Source organism: Hyla sarda, chromosome 8 (assembly GCF_029499605.1).
Source record: "Hyla sarda isolate aHylSar1 chromosome 8, aHylSar1.hap1, whole genome shotgun sequence".
Lineage (NCBI taxonomy): Eukaryota > Metazoa > Chordata > Amphibia > Anura > Hylidae > Hyla > Hyla sarda.
The window spans coordinates 175,197,318-175,214,092 of record NC_079196.1 but is presented as its reverse complement, the minus strand read 5'-3'; the positions used below and the strand labels follow the sequence as shown (position 1 = coordinate 175,214,092).

General features: G+C 46.4%; 1 protein-coding gene across 3 annotated transcripts in view; it reads right to left on the bottom strand.

Annotated features, from left to right (window-relative positions):
* Positions 1–16,775, bottom strand: part of OTOA (otoancorin) — a 111,877-nt gene that overhangs the window by 40,990 nt on the left and 54,112 nt on the right. For all 3 annotated transcript variants that reach the window (XM_056536572.1, XM_056536573.1, XM_056536574.1), the window contains 2 exons: positions 2,880–3,095; positions 898–1,065 (listed from right to left, as the gene is read on the bottom strand). In XM_056536572.1, coding sequence (XP_056392547.1) covers positions 898–1,065; positions 2,880–3,095 — 384 coding nt within the window. The remainder of the gene's footprint in view (positions 1–897; positions 1,066–2,879; positions 3,096–16,775) is intronic.

Below are 16,775 nucleotides of genomic sequence, written 5' to 3'. Positions count from 1 at the left end.
TGGGAGTTGTAGTATTTCAAATGCTGTAGGCACACAGCTGAAGGCAACACTGCTGCAAAAAAAGAGTTATCCAAACACTGTAACTACCTCGTACCCTTGCTGCTCTGTCCGGCAGCCTCCCTTCAGTGTCCCCTGGGTTCACTTGTACTTGTTTCTCCCCTGTACATATGTTCTGCATTGTTATGTATTATAAAATGTAATGTTGCTTTAAAGAGTTGTACCATGTGATATGTCATGTGATTGTTACCCAGGAGGTACCAGGTGATCCCAAGAGTGACCTATGGGCTCCCTGCTAGTCTTCCCCATATAAGCCCTGCGTGGTATCGAGGATAAACCACACCCTGGCATCACGAATACAAGGGGTAAATGCCATCTGCCCCTAGGGTAACAACATCTGCCCTCATCACACCCCGTTACCACAGCTATTACAAAACCTACAACCTGCATTTTCAGCTGTTGAAAACTAAAACAATAAAAGCGTTACCTCACCTTCCTTGCTCCCTTGTAGTGTCTGGTATCAGGGCACCCCATCTCCAGCAGTGACACTGCTTTCCCCCAGCTGCAGAGCGCAGCTTTTACAGCCTGGGCAACTGTCAGTGCTGCTCACCAATCACTGGCCAAGGTAGGACACAACTGCAGCCTGTGATTGGCTGAGCAGAGCTGTGACGTCACGTCCACAGCTCCAGCCGGCTAATTGAAGCAGACTGTCAGTGGAGACTGATTGGAGACAGAGCACCCTGATACTGGTGACTACAAGGGAGAGGAGGAAGGGGAGTTAAAGTTTTATTGTTTTAGGCAGCCTTGGAAGATTAGATTAAAAAGATATTCCCCAGACAACCCCTTTAAGCCAATTCATTAGCCCTAATGACATGATAAAAAAAAAAAGTCTCCAGTTACCTTACTTAGGATGCTTTCTTGTTGTGTTGGGGTAAAATATGGCAAGTGCTGGGCAAGTCCACTTTTCAGAGCTATTAAAAGATCCCGGGAATTCATATCATAAAAGTAATCCGCACTGACTCCTGACACCAGTTCTCCCAGTTGACTTATATTGGAATATGTTAAAACCTAGTATGAAAAATCATATAAATAACAAATGTTAATATAGTGGCCTGTGGCCACAAAATACAACAAATATGTTCATATTAGGCAGGGACGTTGCTTTAGAGCATGCGGATACAGATGCAGCTGCACCTTGCTGCCTGGGAAAGCCCAAAGACGCCTCTGTCACCAAGACACCAACATTTTGAACCGCCCCATGTAGGTGAGTGGTCCCCTTAGATATTTAACACCAGGGCCCAGGAGCTTAAGCGTCACTGTCAGTCAGGGTCTATGTGCTGAGACCCCCTGTGATTGTTAGATATAGGCAGCAGCTTCCCTATACGGCTCGACCCTCAGTCTGTCTGATTGCAGGAGGCGGGCTCCATTATAAGGCTATGTTCACAAGATGGAATTTCAGTGCAGAATTCTGCATTGGAATTCCACACGGAGATTCAGCAGCAGCAGAGTCCCATTGATTTCCATGGGATTCTGCTGCATAGCAGAATTTTTGCGCACGGAAATGCATTGCTGTCTATGAGACAGCGCATTTTCTGACAGAGCTGTCAGGGGAATGTCCGCATGGAGATTTTTTGTGGGAACATTCCCCCAATCTGAACATAGCCTTAGCCTATGTTCACACTAGGGAATGTCCGCATGGATGCCGGGATAAATGCCGATGCTAGGACCACACAGGACATAGATGGTTATGCATTCCGTGGTGTCCGCTGAAAGAATAAACACGATCATTCTTTCTGCAGACACGGAAAACTGAATTTACGTCCCAGAAACATGTGCCATGGAAATTCCGCCGTGTGCACATGGCCTCAGTCTATGAAGCCCGTCTCCTGAAATCATTTAGATTGAGCACCCAGCCGGGGAATGAAGCATGATCATATGGGGTCTCCGCACTGAACTTTTTGACGTGTCTTCACAAAATGTCAAAAGTTTATTTAAATGTCAGTAATGTCTTATGAAATACTTGTGACTGAGAGTCTTTGGACTTGGTGCAGGCTGGTGGATTATGAAGTTAGGCTCAGTTCACATCTGACAGGCAACATCCGTAAACAGTGCCTGAGGGACCACAACGACTTGTACGCCACAGTGTCCTTCATTTTACTAGAAATAATAGCTCTCCACGCTGTGCTATCTTTTCAAGCAAATATATCATTTGCGACAGAACCTCCGATATGAACAGGGCCTTATCATCGCCGATGTGTTTATGCTTCCAAATGTCTTATTTTCTGCTTGTGCCATAGACATCTCCTATTAATGAACACTACACACATTACATAGCAATGCTCCGAGAGACGTAAAGTGCACTTAAAGGGGTAATCCGGCCCTAAGACATCTTATCCCCTATCCAAAGGAGAGGGGATAAGATGTCTGACCGCGGGGGTCCCAGCGCTGCCAGCTCACAAACTGCCGGGTGGCGACCACGCGGGCTTTATCGTGACGTCACGACTCCGCCCCCGTGTGACGTCACCCTCGCTATGCAAGTCTATGGGAGGGGGCGTGACTGCCGTCACGCCCCCTCCCATAGACTTGCATAGCGGGGGTGGGATGGGGCGGGGAGTGATGTCACCTGGGGGCGGAGTCGTGACGTCACGATACTCCGGCCCCTTGGTCGGCACACGGCAGTTTGTGAGTTGGCAGCGCGGCGCGCAGCTCGAAGAGGTGGGTGCCGAATGAAAGATTGCGGGCGTCCCCAGCAACTGGACCCCGCGGTCAGACATCTTATCCTTTGGATAGGGGATAAGATGTCTTGGGGCCAGAGTACCCCTTTAAGAGCAGTTGGAGAGTCTTTCTACCTGTACTTTAATGTCTATCTACATCCCCATTACCTTCTCAGAGTGGAGAAACTTTCTCGTAAGGACTATAATCTGGCTCTTAGTCCACCCTGACACTTGCTGCAGTGTTAGAATGGCGCTCTGTACAGCTTCTGGGGACAATGATTCAAGCTGGGATATGGTCAGTCCAACCACGGCGTCGGACAGAGAGCCCAGGCTTTCATTCAAGGTCTGGTTCAACACGGCTATTTGAAGGAACTGAGACTTTAACTGCAAAACAGAAAATATTTGGGTTTACACTGACTTCAAGTTCAACTTAAGGAAAAAGAAAAACGAAATCAATTCTTTGTTTTACATATATATGACGAGATTGCGCAACAATCATTGATATCTAAGGAATAATTTCATAGTGTAAACAATCTATAAGCAAATCTGTATTTTTTTTTAGTTACATAATTCTATAACATGTTCATCATTTAATTTTAATTAATTGAATTATGTTTACAATATTTGCTTGTACTTTTGATCTTTACAAAGATTGCTCAAACGACAGTGTCTTAATGAAAGTAACACTTTAAGAAAATAATTGGTCAAGAATTATTTATATTTACACATACAGGCGAAATATATATATATATATATATATATATATATATATCTATATATATAAATCTATATACATATATATATATATATATATATATATATATATATATATATAAAAAGAAGAGACTAGAGATGAGCGAACTTACAGTAAATTCGATTCGTCACGAACTTCTCGGCTCGGCAGTTGATGGCTTTTCCTGCATAAATTAGTTCAGCCTTCAGGTGCTCCGGTGGGCTGGAAAAGGTTGATACAGTCCTAGGAAAGAGTCTCCTAGGACTGTATCCACCTTTTCCAGCCCACGGGAGCACCTGAAAGCTGAACTAATTTATGCAGGAAAAGTCATCAACTGCCGAGCCGAGAAGTTCGTGACGAATCGAATTTACTGTAAGTTCGCTCATCTCTAGAAGAGGCCTGACTTACTGACTCATCAACGCCCAGCCTAAACCCATGGACCTAGAAAGCTGAATTTTTTCACATGTGTTGTTTTTAAGACGTAGACGAGGAATAAGAAAGGATTTTTCGACATTCAACCCTTAAGGGATTGAAAGTTTGTATGGAAGTCCGTCATTTTTGAAGCTAGAAGCATGAAACTTTGTTTTTAGGCTAACAATTAGAGATAAAGAAACACGTGTTTTAAGATTTTCTAAAATTCCACCCCTGAAGGGGTGAAACGGGGGTTCGAAGTTTGTATGAATTAACCCCTTGCCGCAGAACACTGGGTATACCCGGCGCTGCGGCACGGGAGGGTTATGAAGCTAGCTTAGGAGCTGAGCTCGCATCATACCCGCACTGTCCCGATTGCTATCAGCAGCCAGGAGCCGTGGCTGATGCCGGACATTGCCTTTCCAGCAGATGTCCAGCATTAACTCTTTAGATGCGGCCATCAAAGTTGAAAGAATTCGGGTTGTTTGGATGCCCGTAGACTTTACCCAGAGTGGCCTCATTACTATAGGATCGTAAAAAGTAAATCTATGTTACCCCAAATTTAACACGAGCGAAGCCGTGGGCAAAAGCTAGTAAAACATAATATAATTTTGGCTACAATGCCGCTACTTTTTGAAAAGTTCGGCTTGCTATCAATGAACTGAAACATTATTGTTTACATCTGCAACCCTGATCATGTACGATTCACAAAAATGCAGAACAAAACTGTATTACGCCCCCTTCTGGGCAGACATTTCACAGGTGCTGGTGCTGGCAGAACAAGCCGATACTATGATCGTTCGGAAATGCGTAATCTCCATTTCCGAGTGGATTCTGCAGAAACAATGAACATGTTCATTCTTCCTGCGGAGTCTGGAATTTGAATTCCCACAGCATTTAAAGGGGTACTCTGCCCCTAGACATCTTATCCACTATCCAAAGGAAAAGAGGATATGATGTCTGATCTCTGTGCAGCACCCGGCATTCATTTAGAATGCTGACTGTGGGCGGCGGGGGTCGTGACGTCACGATCACGGCCGCCTGCTCCAAGCGTTCAGAACAAAATGTTCCGAAAGCTGGGGCAGTGGAGCACCCCTTTAAATTCTGCTGTGTGCACAGTGTAGCAGAATCCAATTGAAAACATTGAGAGGCTGCTGCAATGGAATTTCCAAGTGGAATGTTTTCTGTTAGGAATGATCCTGCTAGGAAATTCCCTTGTGTGAATGGGGCCATACAGTCATACATGACATGAGCTATACTTTGTTAGGAAACAATGTCACAATCTAAATGCATAATCTAAATCCACAGAAGGAAGCTGCACGCCAAACAAACATGGTTTTATTCAACCATACATACGTTTCAAACCTACAATTTATGTGGAGTGTGAATCCAGTATTATGGATTATAAATCTGTTAACAGTGCCTATAGTACTTTCCTTTAACTGAATGTATAATCTGATGCCAGCACCCACCCCTTCCTCACTGTATTCCATACCATTCTTTGTTTTCTTAGTATACATCAACGGTAAAGTAATATTTTCCGTATGTTTGGTTCTGGCTCTGTAAGTAGTATGGTAGGCCTAAGCATAGCATGAGGATGACTGCAGTGCCCAAAGTCTGCCCAGACTGCTTGAGATGAGTACACTGGTCCCTCAAGTTACAATATTAATTGGTTCCAGGACGACCATTGTATGCTGAAACCATTATATGTTGGGACCATAATTCTATGGAAACCTGTTCTGAAGCCACCAAAATGTCATCCAAAATAGGAAAAAGTGAGAATTTAAGAAAAATAAGGAGATAACTAATATGGATAAAGTAAATCCTTACATATAAAAGTAACAAAGTAAATCACTGTCTATATAGAGGAAAGAAGCTTCTTCAGGGTCCTGTACAGTACACACAGTGTCCTAAAAAAGAAAAATGGAGCCGCCCTTACCTGGTTTCCAAAGGAGCAGCTAACTGTGGCACAGGTAAGGAGTACAGAACATGTAATACCTCCCTGTACTGTAGGGGGCGCTACCAGACAGGAATTCAGTGCATACAGTTCAGTAATACAGTTGTTTTTTTTTTTTACCAGTGAATACCCATTCTAATTGGTCAGCTCATTGAAACGTTTCACACATCTAGACTGTCTGTAGCATTGTATGTTGAGTCTGGTTTCAAGTTACAATGGTCCAGAAAAGACCATTGTATGTTGAAACTATTGTACAGTGGGGATCAAAAGTTTGGGCACCTCAGGTAAAAATTAGTATTAATGTGCATAAAGAAGCCAAAGAAAGATGGAAAAATCTCCAAAAGGCATCAAATTACAGATTAGACTCTCTTATAATATGTCAACAAAAGTTAGATTTTTTTTCCATCATTTACACTTTCAAAATAACAGAAAAAAAAAATTGTGTCTGCAAAAGTTTGGGCACCCTGCAGAGTTAACATCTTGAACTGCCCCCTTTGGTAAGTATCACAGCTTGTAAACGCTTTTTGTAGCCAGCCAAGAGTCTTTCAATTCTTGTTTGAGGTATCTTTGCCCATTCTTCCTTACAAAAGTCTTCCAGTTCTTTGAGCTTTCTGGGCTGTCTGTCATGCACTGCTCTTTTAAGGTCTATCCATAGATGTTCAATTATGTTGAGGTCAGGAGATTGTGAAGGCCATGGCAAAACCTTGAGTTTACACCTCTTGATGTAATCCCCCGTGGATTTCGAGGTGTGTTTAGGATCATTATCCATTTGTAGAAGCCATCCTCTCTTTAACTTCAGCTTTTTCACATATGGCATCAAGTTAGCATCCAAAATTTGCTGAAATTTTATTGAATCCATTTTTCCTTCTACTCGTGAGATGTCCTCTGTGCCACTGGCTGCAATACAACCCCAAAGCATGATTGATCCACCCCCATGCTTAACAGTTGGCAGAGGTTCTTTTCATTAAATTCTGTTCCCCTTCTTCTCCAAACGTACCTTTGCTCATTAAGGCCAAAAAGTTCAATTTTAACCTCATCAGTCTACAGAACTTGTTTCCAAAATGCATCAGGCTTGTCTATATGTTCATTTGCAAAGTTCAAACGCTGATTTTTGTGTTGAGGACGTAGAAGAGGTTTTCTTCTGATGACTTTTCCATGAAGACCATATTTATACAAGTATCTCTTTATAGTGGAATAGTGTACCACAACTCCAGTGTCTGCCAGATCTTTCTGGAGGGATTGTGCAGTCAAACGTGGGTTTTGAATAGTTTTTCTCACAATCCTGTGAGCTGTTCTGTCTGATATTTTTCTTGGTCTTCCAGATTTTGCTTTAACTTCCACTGTTCCTGATGACTGCCATTTCTTAATAACTGTCACGATTCGGCTGGCTGGAGGTGGATCCTCTGTGCCAGAGAGGGATTGGCGTGGACCGTGCTGGTGGACCGGTTCTAAGTTGCTACTGGTATTCACCAGAGCCCGCCGCAAAGCAGGATGGTCTTGCAGCGGCGGTAGCAACCAGGTCGTATCCACCAGCAACGGCTCAACCTCTCTGACTGCTGAAGATAGGCGCGGTACAAGGGAGTAGACAAGAGCAAGGTCGGACGTAGCAGAAGGTCAGGGCAGGCAGCAAGGATCGTAGTCAGGGGCAACGGCAGGAGGTCTGGAACACAGGCTAGGAACACACAAGGAAACGCTTTCACTGGCACAATGGCAACAAGATCCGGCGAGGGAGTGCAGGGGAAGTGAGGTATAAATAGGGAGTGCACAGGTGAGAATACTGATTAGGCCTGCTGCGCCAATCAGTGGCGCAGCGGCCCTTTAAATGGCAGAGACCCGGCGCACGCGCGCCCTAAGGAGCGGGGCCGCGTGCGCCGGGACAACACAGACGGGGAACGGGTCAGGTACGGGGGCCGAGATGCGCATCGCGAGCGGGCGCGTCCCGCATCGCGAATCGCATCCCGGCTGGGAGTAATATCGCAGCGCACCCGGTCAGCAGGTCTGACCGGGGCGCTGCGAATGAGAGAACGCTGCGAGCGCTCCGGGGAGGAGCGGGGACCCGGAGCGCTCGGCGTAACAGTACCCCCCCCCTTGGGTCTCCCCCTCTTTTTGGAGCCTGAGAACCTGAGGATAAGACTTTTGTCCAGGATGTTGTCCTCAGGTTCCCAGGATCTCTCTTCTGGGCCACAGCCCTCCCAATCCACCAAAAACAATTTTTTCCCTCTGACCGTCTTGGAGGCCAAAATCTCCTTCACGGAGAAGACGTCAGAAGAACCGGAAACAGGAGTGGGAGAAACAAGTTTGGGAGAGAAGCGGTTAATGATGAGTGATTTAAGGAGAGAGACATGGAAGGCATTGGGGATACGAAGAGAAGGAGGAAGAAGGAGTTTGTAAGAGACAGGGTTAATCTGGCACAAGACTTTGAAAGGACCAAGATAGCGTGGTCCCAGTTTGTAACTGGGGACACGAAAGCGGACATATTTAGCGGAGAGCCATACCTTGTCTCCGGGAGCAAAAATGGGGGGAGTTCTTCTTTTCTTATCGGCAAATTTTTTCATCCGGGATGAAGCCTGTAAAAGAGAATTTTGGGTCTCTTTCCATATGGTGGAAAGATCACGAGTCACTTCATCCACAGCGGGCAAACCAGAGGGCAAGGGGGTAGGGAGGGGGGGAAGAGGGTGACGGCCGTACACCACGAAAAATGGGGACTTAGCAGAAGACTCGGAGATTCTGAAGTTGTATGAGAATTCGGCCCATGGTAGAAGATCTGCCCAGTCATCCTGGCGGGAGGAAACAAAATGCCGTAAATAATCACCCAGGACCTGATTAATTCTTTCTACTTGCCCATTGGATTGGGGATGATAAGAAGAAGAGAAGTTTAGTTTAATCTTGAGCTGTTTACAGAGGGCCCTCCAGAATTTAGACACGAATTGGACGCCTCTATCCGAGACGATCTGCGTGGGCAAACCGTGAAGACGAAAAATGTGTACAAAAAATTGTTTTGCCAACTGAGGCGCTGAAGGAAGACCAGGAAGAGGAATAAAATGTGCCATCTTGGAAAATCGATCAACGACCACCCAAACAACTGTGTTGCCACGGGATGGGGGTAAGTCTGTGATAAAGTCCATACCAATCAGTGACCAAGGCTGTTCGGGGACAGGCAGAGGATGAAGGAGACCAGCAGGCTTCTGGCGAGGAGTCTTATCCCGGGCACAGACAGTACAGGCCCGCACAAAATCAACAACATCCGTCTCCAGAGTCGGCCACCAATAAAAACGAGAGATGAGTTGCAAGGATTTTTTGATGCCCGCATGGCCTGCGAGGTGGGAGGAGTGTCCCCATTTGAGAATCCCGAGACGCTGGCGTGGAGAAACGAAGGTCTTCCCTGGAGGAGTTTGCCTGATGGAGGCTGGAGAAGTGGAGATCAGACAGTCCGGAGGAATGATGTGTTGCGGAGAGACCTCTACTTCAGAGGCATCAGAAGAACGAGAGAGGGCATCGGCCCTAATGTTCTTGTCAGCAGGGCGAAAATGAATTTCAAAGTTAAAACGGGCAAAGAACAACGACCACCTGGCCTGGCGAGGGTTCAGTCGTTGGGCAGACTGGAGATAGGAGAGATTCTTGTGATCAGTGTATATGATAACTGGAAATTTTGATCCCTCCAGCAGATGCCTCCATTCCTCAAGCGCCAATTTAATGGCCAGTAATTCTCGATCCCCGATGGAATAGTTTCTCTCCGTCGGGGAGAAGGTCCTAGAAAAAAAACCACAAGTCACAGCATGCCCGGAAGAATTTTTTTGTAGAAGGACAGCTCCAGCTCCCACTGAGGAGGCATCTACCTCCAATAGGAAGGGTTTAGATGGGTCAGGTCTGGAGAGCACGGGAGCAGAAGAAAAGGCAGACTTTAAATGCGTCTTCCGCTTGTGGAGACCAGGACTTGGAATTGGCATTTTTCTTGGTTAAAGCCACAATAGTGGAAAAGTGTGGAATAAATTGTCTGTAATAATTGGCAAACCCCAAAAAACGTTGGATAGCACGGAGTCCGGAGGGGCGTGGCCAATCTAAGACGGCAGAGAGTTTATCTGGGTCCATTTGTAGTCCCTGGCCAGAGACCAAGTATCCTAGGAAAGGAAGAGATTGACATTCAAAGAGACATTTCTCCATTTTGGCATAAAGTTGATTGTCCCGAAGTCTCTGAAGAACCATGCGGACATGCTGGCGGTGTTCTTCTAAGTTGGCAGAAAAAATCAGAATATCGTCCAGATAAACCACAACACAGGAATATAAGAGATCACGAAAAATTTCATTAACAAAGTCTTGGAAGACGGCAGGGGCGTTGCACAGGCCAAAGGGCATGACCAGATACTCAAAGTGTCCATCTCTGGTGTTAAATGCAGTCTTCCATTCGTCCCCCTCCCTGATGCGGATGAGATTATAAGCCCCCCTTAAGTCCAGTTTGGTAAAGATGTGGGCGCCTTGTAGGCGATCAAAGAGTTCCGAGATAAGAGGTAAGGGGTAGCGTTTTTTTACTGTGATTTTATTAAGTCCGCGGTAGTCAATGCAAGGGCGTAGGGAGCCATCTTTTTTGGACACAAAAAAAAATCCAGCTCCGGCAGGAGAGGAGGATTTGCGGATAAACCCCTTTTTTAAATTTTCCTGGATGTACTCCGACATGGCAAGAGTCTCAGGAGCAGACAGAAGATAGATTCTGCCCCGGGGTGGAGTAGTACCCGGGAGGAGGTCAATAGGACAGTCATAAGGCCTGTGAGGGGGTAAAGTCTCCGCTTGCTTCTTGTAAAAGACGTCAGCATAGTCCATATAAGCCTTAGGAAGACCGGTTACAGGGGGAACCACAGGGTCACGGCAGGGAGTACTGGGAACCGGTTTAAGACAGTCCTTGAGACAAGAAGTACCCCAGTTCTTGATTTCTCCTGTGGACCAATCAAGGGTTGGGGAATGGCGTTGAAGCCACGGTAATCCAAGAAGAATTTCAGAAGTGCAGTTGGAGAGGACCAAAAATTCAATTTTTTCGTGATGAGGTCCGATGCACATTAGGAGAGGTTCCGTGTGGTAACGCACGGTACAGTCCAATCTTTCATTGTTAACAGAATTGATGTAGAGGGGTCTGGCGAGACTGGTCACTGGGATGTTGAACCTGTTGATGAGAGAGGCCAAAATAAAATTTCCTGCAGATCCGGAATCCAGGAAGGCCATAGCAGAGAAGGAGAGGGTAGAGGAAGATATCCGCACAGGCACAGTAAGGCGTGGAGAAGCAGAGTTGACATCAAAAACTGTCTCACCCTTGTGCGGAGTCAGCGTACGTCTTTCCAGGCGGGGAGGACGGATAGGACAATCCTTCAAGAAGTGTTCGGTACTGGCGCAGTACAGGCACAGATTCTCCATGCGGCGTCGTGTCCTCTCTTGAGGTGTCAAGCGAGACCGGTCAACTTGCATAGCCTCCACGGCGGGAGGCACAGGAACGGATTGCAGAGGACCAGAGGAGAGAGGAGCCGGGGAGAGAAACCGCCTCGTGCGAACAAAGTCCATATCCTGGCGGAGCTCCTGACGCCTTTCGGAAAAACGCATGTCAATGCGGGTGGCCAGATGAATAAGTTCATGCAGGTTAGCAGGAAGTTCTCGTGCGGCCAGCACATCTTTAATGTTGCTGGATAGGCCTTTTTTAAAGGTCGCGCAGAGGGCCTCGTTATTCCAGGATAATTCGGAGGCAAGAGTACGGAATTGGATGGCGTACTCACCAACAGAAGAATTACCCTGGACCAGGTTCAACAGGGCAGTCTCAGCAGAAGAGGCTCGGGCAGGTTCCTCAAAGACACTTCGAATCTCCGTGAAGAAGGAATGTACAGAGGCAGTGACAGGGTCATTGCAGTCCCAGAGCGGTGTGGCCAATGACAGAGCTTTCCCAGACAGAAGGCTGATTACGAAAGCCACCTTAGACCTTTCAGTAGGAAACTGGTCCGACATCATCTCCAAGTGCAGGGAACATTGTGAAAGAAAGCCACGGCAAAACTTAGAGTCCCCATCAAATTTATCCGGCAAGGATAAACGAAGGCCGGAAGCGGCCACTCGCTGCGGAGGAGGTGCAGGAGCTGGCGAAGGAGATTGTTGCTGGAGTTGCGGTAATAGCTGCTGTAGCATCACGGTCAGTTGAGACAGCTGGTGGCCTTGTTGCGCTATCTGTTGCGACTGCTGGGCGACCACCGTGGTGAGGTCGGCGACAACTGGCAGTGGGACTTCAGCGGGATCCATGGCCGGATCTACTGTCACCAGAGCCCGCCGCAAAGCGGGATGGTCTTGCAGCGGCGGTAGCAACCAGGTCGTATCCACCAGCAACGGCTCAACCTCTCTGACTGCTGAAGATAGGCGCGGTACAAGGGAGTAGACAAGAGCAAGGTCGGACGTAGCAGAAGGTCAGGGCAGGCAGCAAGGATCGTAGTCAGGGGCAACGGCAGGAGGTCTGGAACACAGGCTAGGAACACACAAGGAAACGCTTTCACTGGCACAATGGCAACAAGATCCGGCGAGGGAGTGCAGGGGAAGTGAGGTATAAATAGGGAGTGCACAGGTGAGAATACTGATTAGGCCTGCTGCGCCAATCAGTGGCGCAGCGGCCCTTTAAATGGCAGAGACCCGGCGCGCGCGCGCCCTAAGGAGCGGGGCCGCGCGCGCCGGGACAACACAGACGGGGAACGGGTCAGGTACGGGGGCCGAGATGCGCATCGCGAGCGGGCGCGTCCCGCATCGCGAATCGCATCCCGACTGGGAGTAATATCGCAGCGCACCCGGTCAGCAGGTCTGACCGGGGCGCTGCGAATGAGAGAACGCTGCGAGCGCTCCGGGGAGGAGCGGGGACCCGGAGCGCTCGGCGTAACAATAACATTCCGAACAGAGGATATTGACATCTGAAAATGTTTTGCTATCTTCTTATAGCCTTCTCCAGCTTTGGGAGCGTCAACTATTTTCAGTTTCAGATTTCTAGACAACTGCTTAGAAGAACCCATGGTGCTGATTGTTGGGGTTAGGTCAGATGAGTCTGGGCATTTAAAACCTTTGAGATTGACATCACCTGGTCTTCCCAGATGATGATTGAGAACAATCCATGACACTGGCAGGTCTCAGCTTTGCAAAGGGGGCAGTGCATGCTATAAATTCAGCAGGGTGCCCAAACTTTTGCAGACGCCATTTTTTTGTTTTCTGTTATTTTGAAACTGTAAATGATGGAAATAAAATCTCACTTTTGTTGACATATTATAAGAATGTCTAATCTGTAATTTGATGCCTTTTGGAGATTTTTCCATCTTTTCTTGGCTTCTTTATGCACATTAATACAATTTGTTACCTGGGGTGCCCAAACTTTTGATCCCCACTGTATGTTGAGGGAGTTCCATCTGCAATTGTGTCAAAACGAATGGAGATTAGCTCAGAAAAAAATAGTGCACATACTATTTTTTTCTGATAAAATACAGGATCCCGACAAACCCCATTCCAGTCAATAAGATCCGGTGGTGACCTAGTGGAGTCAGTTGTGCTCCGATCCATTTTGGGGCAGTTCGATTCGAAAAAAGAGCCGACCGGACCCAGAATGGGACGGAGCACAATAACAATGTAAACCTAGCCTTACATGTGGACCAGCTTATCACTTAGAGCTCCCTAGTGTCATGTAAAATATTTTGAATGATGTTTCATTACGAATGTTCGAAATCTAAAACAGAAATTGTACGCACGTGCAGAGTTGGGAGCTAGATAGGGGTTGGTAAGAAGCTTACTGAAGTTGATAAAAAGAATTATATCAATTGGCTCCAGAAAGTTAAACAGATTTGTAAATTACTTACAATTACTCTGAAAAAATCTTAATCCTTCCAGTAGTTATCAGCTGCTGAACTTGAGTTGTTATTTTCTTTCTGACAACAGTGGTCTTTGCTGACACCTCTGCTTGTCTCAGGAACTGTCCGAAGCAGGTTTGCTTTGGGGATTTGCTCCTACTCTGGACAGTTCCTGAGACAAGTAGAGGTGTCACACAGAGCACTGTTGTCAGACAGAAAAGAACAACTCAACTTCAGCAGCTGATAACTATTGGAAGGATTAAGATTTTTTTTAAAGGAAGTCATTTACAAATCTATTTAACTTTCTGGAGCAAGTTGAAATAAAAAAAAAAAAAGGTTTTTCCTGGAATACCCCTATAAGTGAGGTAGGTGGGAAAACAAGGAAAATACAACAAAAAATTGATGATTCTGACAATTATGGAATCAGTCAATGTGGGGACACATGAAATATGTCAAACATCCCATATAGATAGGTGAATTTTGTCTAGACAAGAATATCACTGCAGGGCTATTCTTTCCATCAAATCTGATATAATATACAAAGACTTTGAATGTATTTTCAATGCAAGTGTGATCATAGCATAATGTCATCACACTATTTTTTTTGTGGTATTAAAGGCATCTAATGGTACTAATCTAATGGCATCTAATGGTAAAGGTACTATTGTTTGAGTAGTATTATGGCAGTGTTCCTATTTATTTTCGTACTTCCAAAAATGAGTTTGCATCCCTTTCCCAAGCACAGCTCCCTGGAGCCAAGGGCGCTAAGGTAACATGGACCCCTGAGGACTCTGCCACCTATATGTAGGGTACATAGGTACTATAAGGGTAAGCTAAGCATCCAAACTAGAAAGTGATATATGGTGACCCACGGTGATGGCGGGACCACGGGGGTAGTAGTGTAGGTGGAGGGGGCAGGATGGTATTAACCACATGGGCAAGGTGTTGTTAACCCCTAATGTTCGTGACGCCAGAGTGGTTTTTGGGTACCGGAACCACACGAACGGTATCTCCGCTATTCCAACGGCTAGGCAGTGAAGGGAGAGTCCACAACCAAGTTATGGTTTAACGGAAGCTTTAATGAGTTAAGAGAGATGGAATTATCTTCACAGCTCGGCCAGAATCCCAGAGAGGTGGCCAGGAACATAGAAGCATAAATAAACAGGGAGCCTCCAAGGAGGTGGCGGACATCAGGAGGCGCTGGACACACTCGGAAGGTAGAATCAACTTTAATCACCCATCATGCAAAGCGTTTAACAGATTATCTGCCTGATGAAGCAGATAATCTGTGAAACGCGTTGCATGATGGGTGATTAAAGTTGATTCTACCTTCCGAGTGTGTCCAGCGCCTCCTGATGTCCGCCACCTCCTTGGAGGCTCCCTGTTTATTTATGCATCTTTCCAAAGGTGGAACGGCTGCCGGCATACTCACACACAAGTTCTTTTCCATTGTTACACTTGGCGAGTGTAACATTCTGGGTGAGCATTACAATTACCTTTGTTCACCCTGGTTTTTAGTGGTAATGCGCTAGGTAGCGCCCTCTCTATTCCTCTGCAGGAACATAGAAGGACCTCGCAGCTTGCTGGGACCAATTAGACTTGTAATAGACTTTAGATGCTTGACTTTAGGCTTGGCTAGACTGTAGATAGTGACCGCAGACATAGACTTGACTTACTGGAATGACTGTAGATTTGAGGCCTTCCAGGTGCAGGACACTAGCACTGAGTTATCTTGTGTTTCCTGTTCCTCAGCAGGGAGCATAAGGGTATGTTCACAGTGCGGAATTCCCACGGAATTCCGTGATTGAAATTCCGCACAGTGAACGTTAGCATCTGTGTAAATGGGTCTTCTGCGAGACCCGTTCACACTGCGGAATTTCAGTGGTGGACAATTCCGCCGCTGAAATAGTTCCGTGCAAAGAAAGAACATGTTCATTCTTTGCGCGGAAGTCCACGAGCACTGCATAGCCATCAATGGTGACGGCGTAGTGCAGCGCGGTCCTACCACCGCCGCTGGCTGCCAGACTGAATCTCCACTCACTGAATTCCACGGGCGGAGATTCAGCTACAAATCCATAGTCTGAATATACCCTAAGAGAGAGAATTGTAATGGCCGTCCCCTTATATAGAGGGGGCTGAGCCAAAGCCCATAGGTCAAGCTGCAGGTCATAGGTTAAGCTGGTGCCCTCTGGGTAACATCATGTGATAACATAACATGTGACATCTCACAGGTCCTTCAGACATCTCACAGGTCCTTTAGACTAGCTATACATTAATACACTGATAATAAATGACACCGTGGGGAGACACTGCAGGAGAGCCCCCAGGTCACTGAGGGACTCAACCTGACAGGGCCTAAGGGTAGTACAGAACCATGTTCTGCACTGGGATATTACAAATAAGATATATACTGCCAGGCATGCTGGGAGATGTGGGGACACACTGTTTAAAAAAAAAAAACACTGCCCTACATTGTGTACAATAGTGTTTCCCAACCAGGGTGCCTCCAGCAGTTGCAAAACTACAACTCCCAGAATGCCCGGACAGCCAAAGGCTGTCCGGGCATGCTGGGAGTTGTAGTTTTGCAACAGCTGGAGACGCACTGTTTGGAAAACACTGAGTTAGGGTATGCAGGAACCCATCCTTGGTTGAACTGCGGTTGGGAAATATAAATTTGTAAAGCAGTTGTGACATTATTTTTTACTGTTCATATTGGTTAAAACACATTTACTGTTTGAATGTGTTTATATTAATGAATTGTCAACCTGCTGTTTAGACTAGGCAGTACTGCGTTCTCAAAGTTGCAGTGACTTTTTTCAAGTTACAAGGGTGCATGATAGAGGGATCACTAGAGACTGCCTAAAGTCCAGGCTGCAGAGATAGGTCACAAGATCGGGTGGTGCTCAGCTATGTGGGCCTGTCTGGAGAGCAAGAGTGGTGTTCCATCGTAACTGAGTCAAAAAGAGAGGTCTAAGGCCAGGTTCACATAACGGAATTTCCGACCAGAATTTCGTTTCAAAATTTTGGTTGGAAATTCCGCTTCCTGAGTGTAAAATGCGAGTTAATTGGGTTTTGCGTTAACCCATTCACATTGCGGAATTCTCTGGGCAGACTTTCTGTCCGAA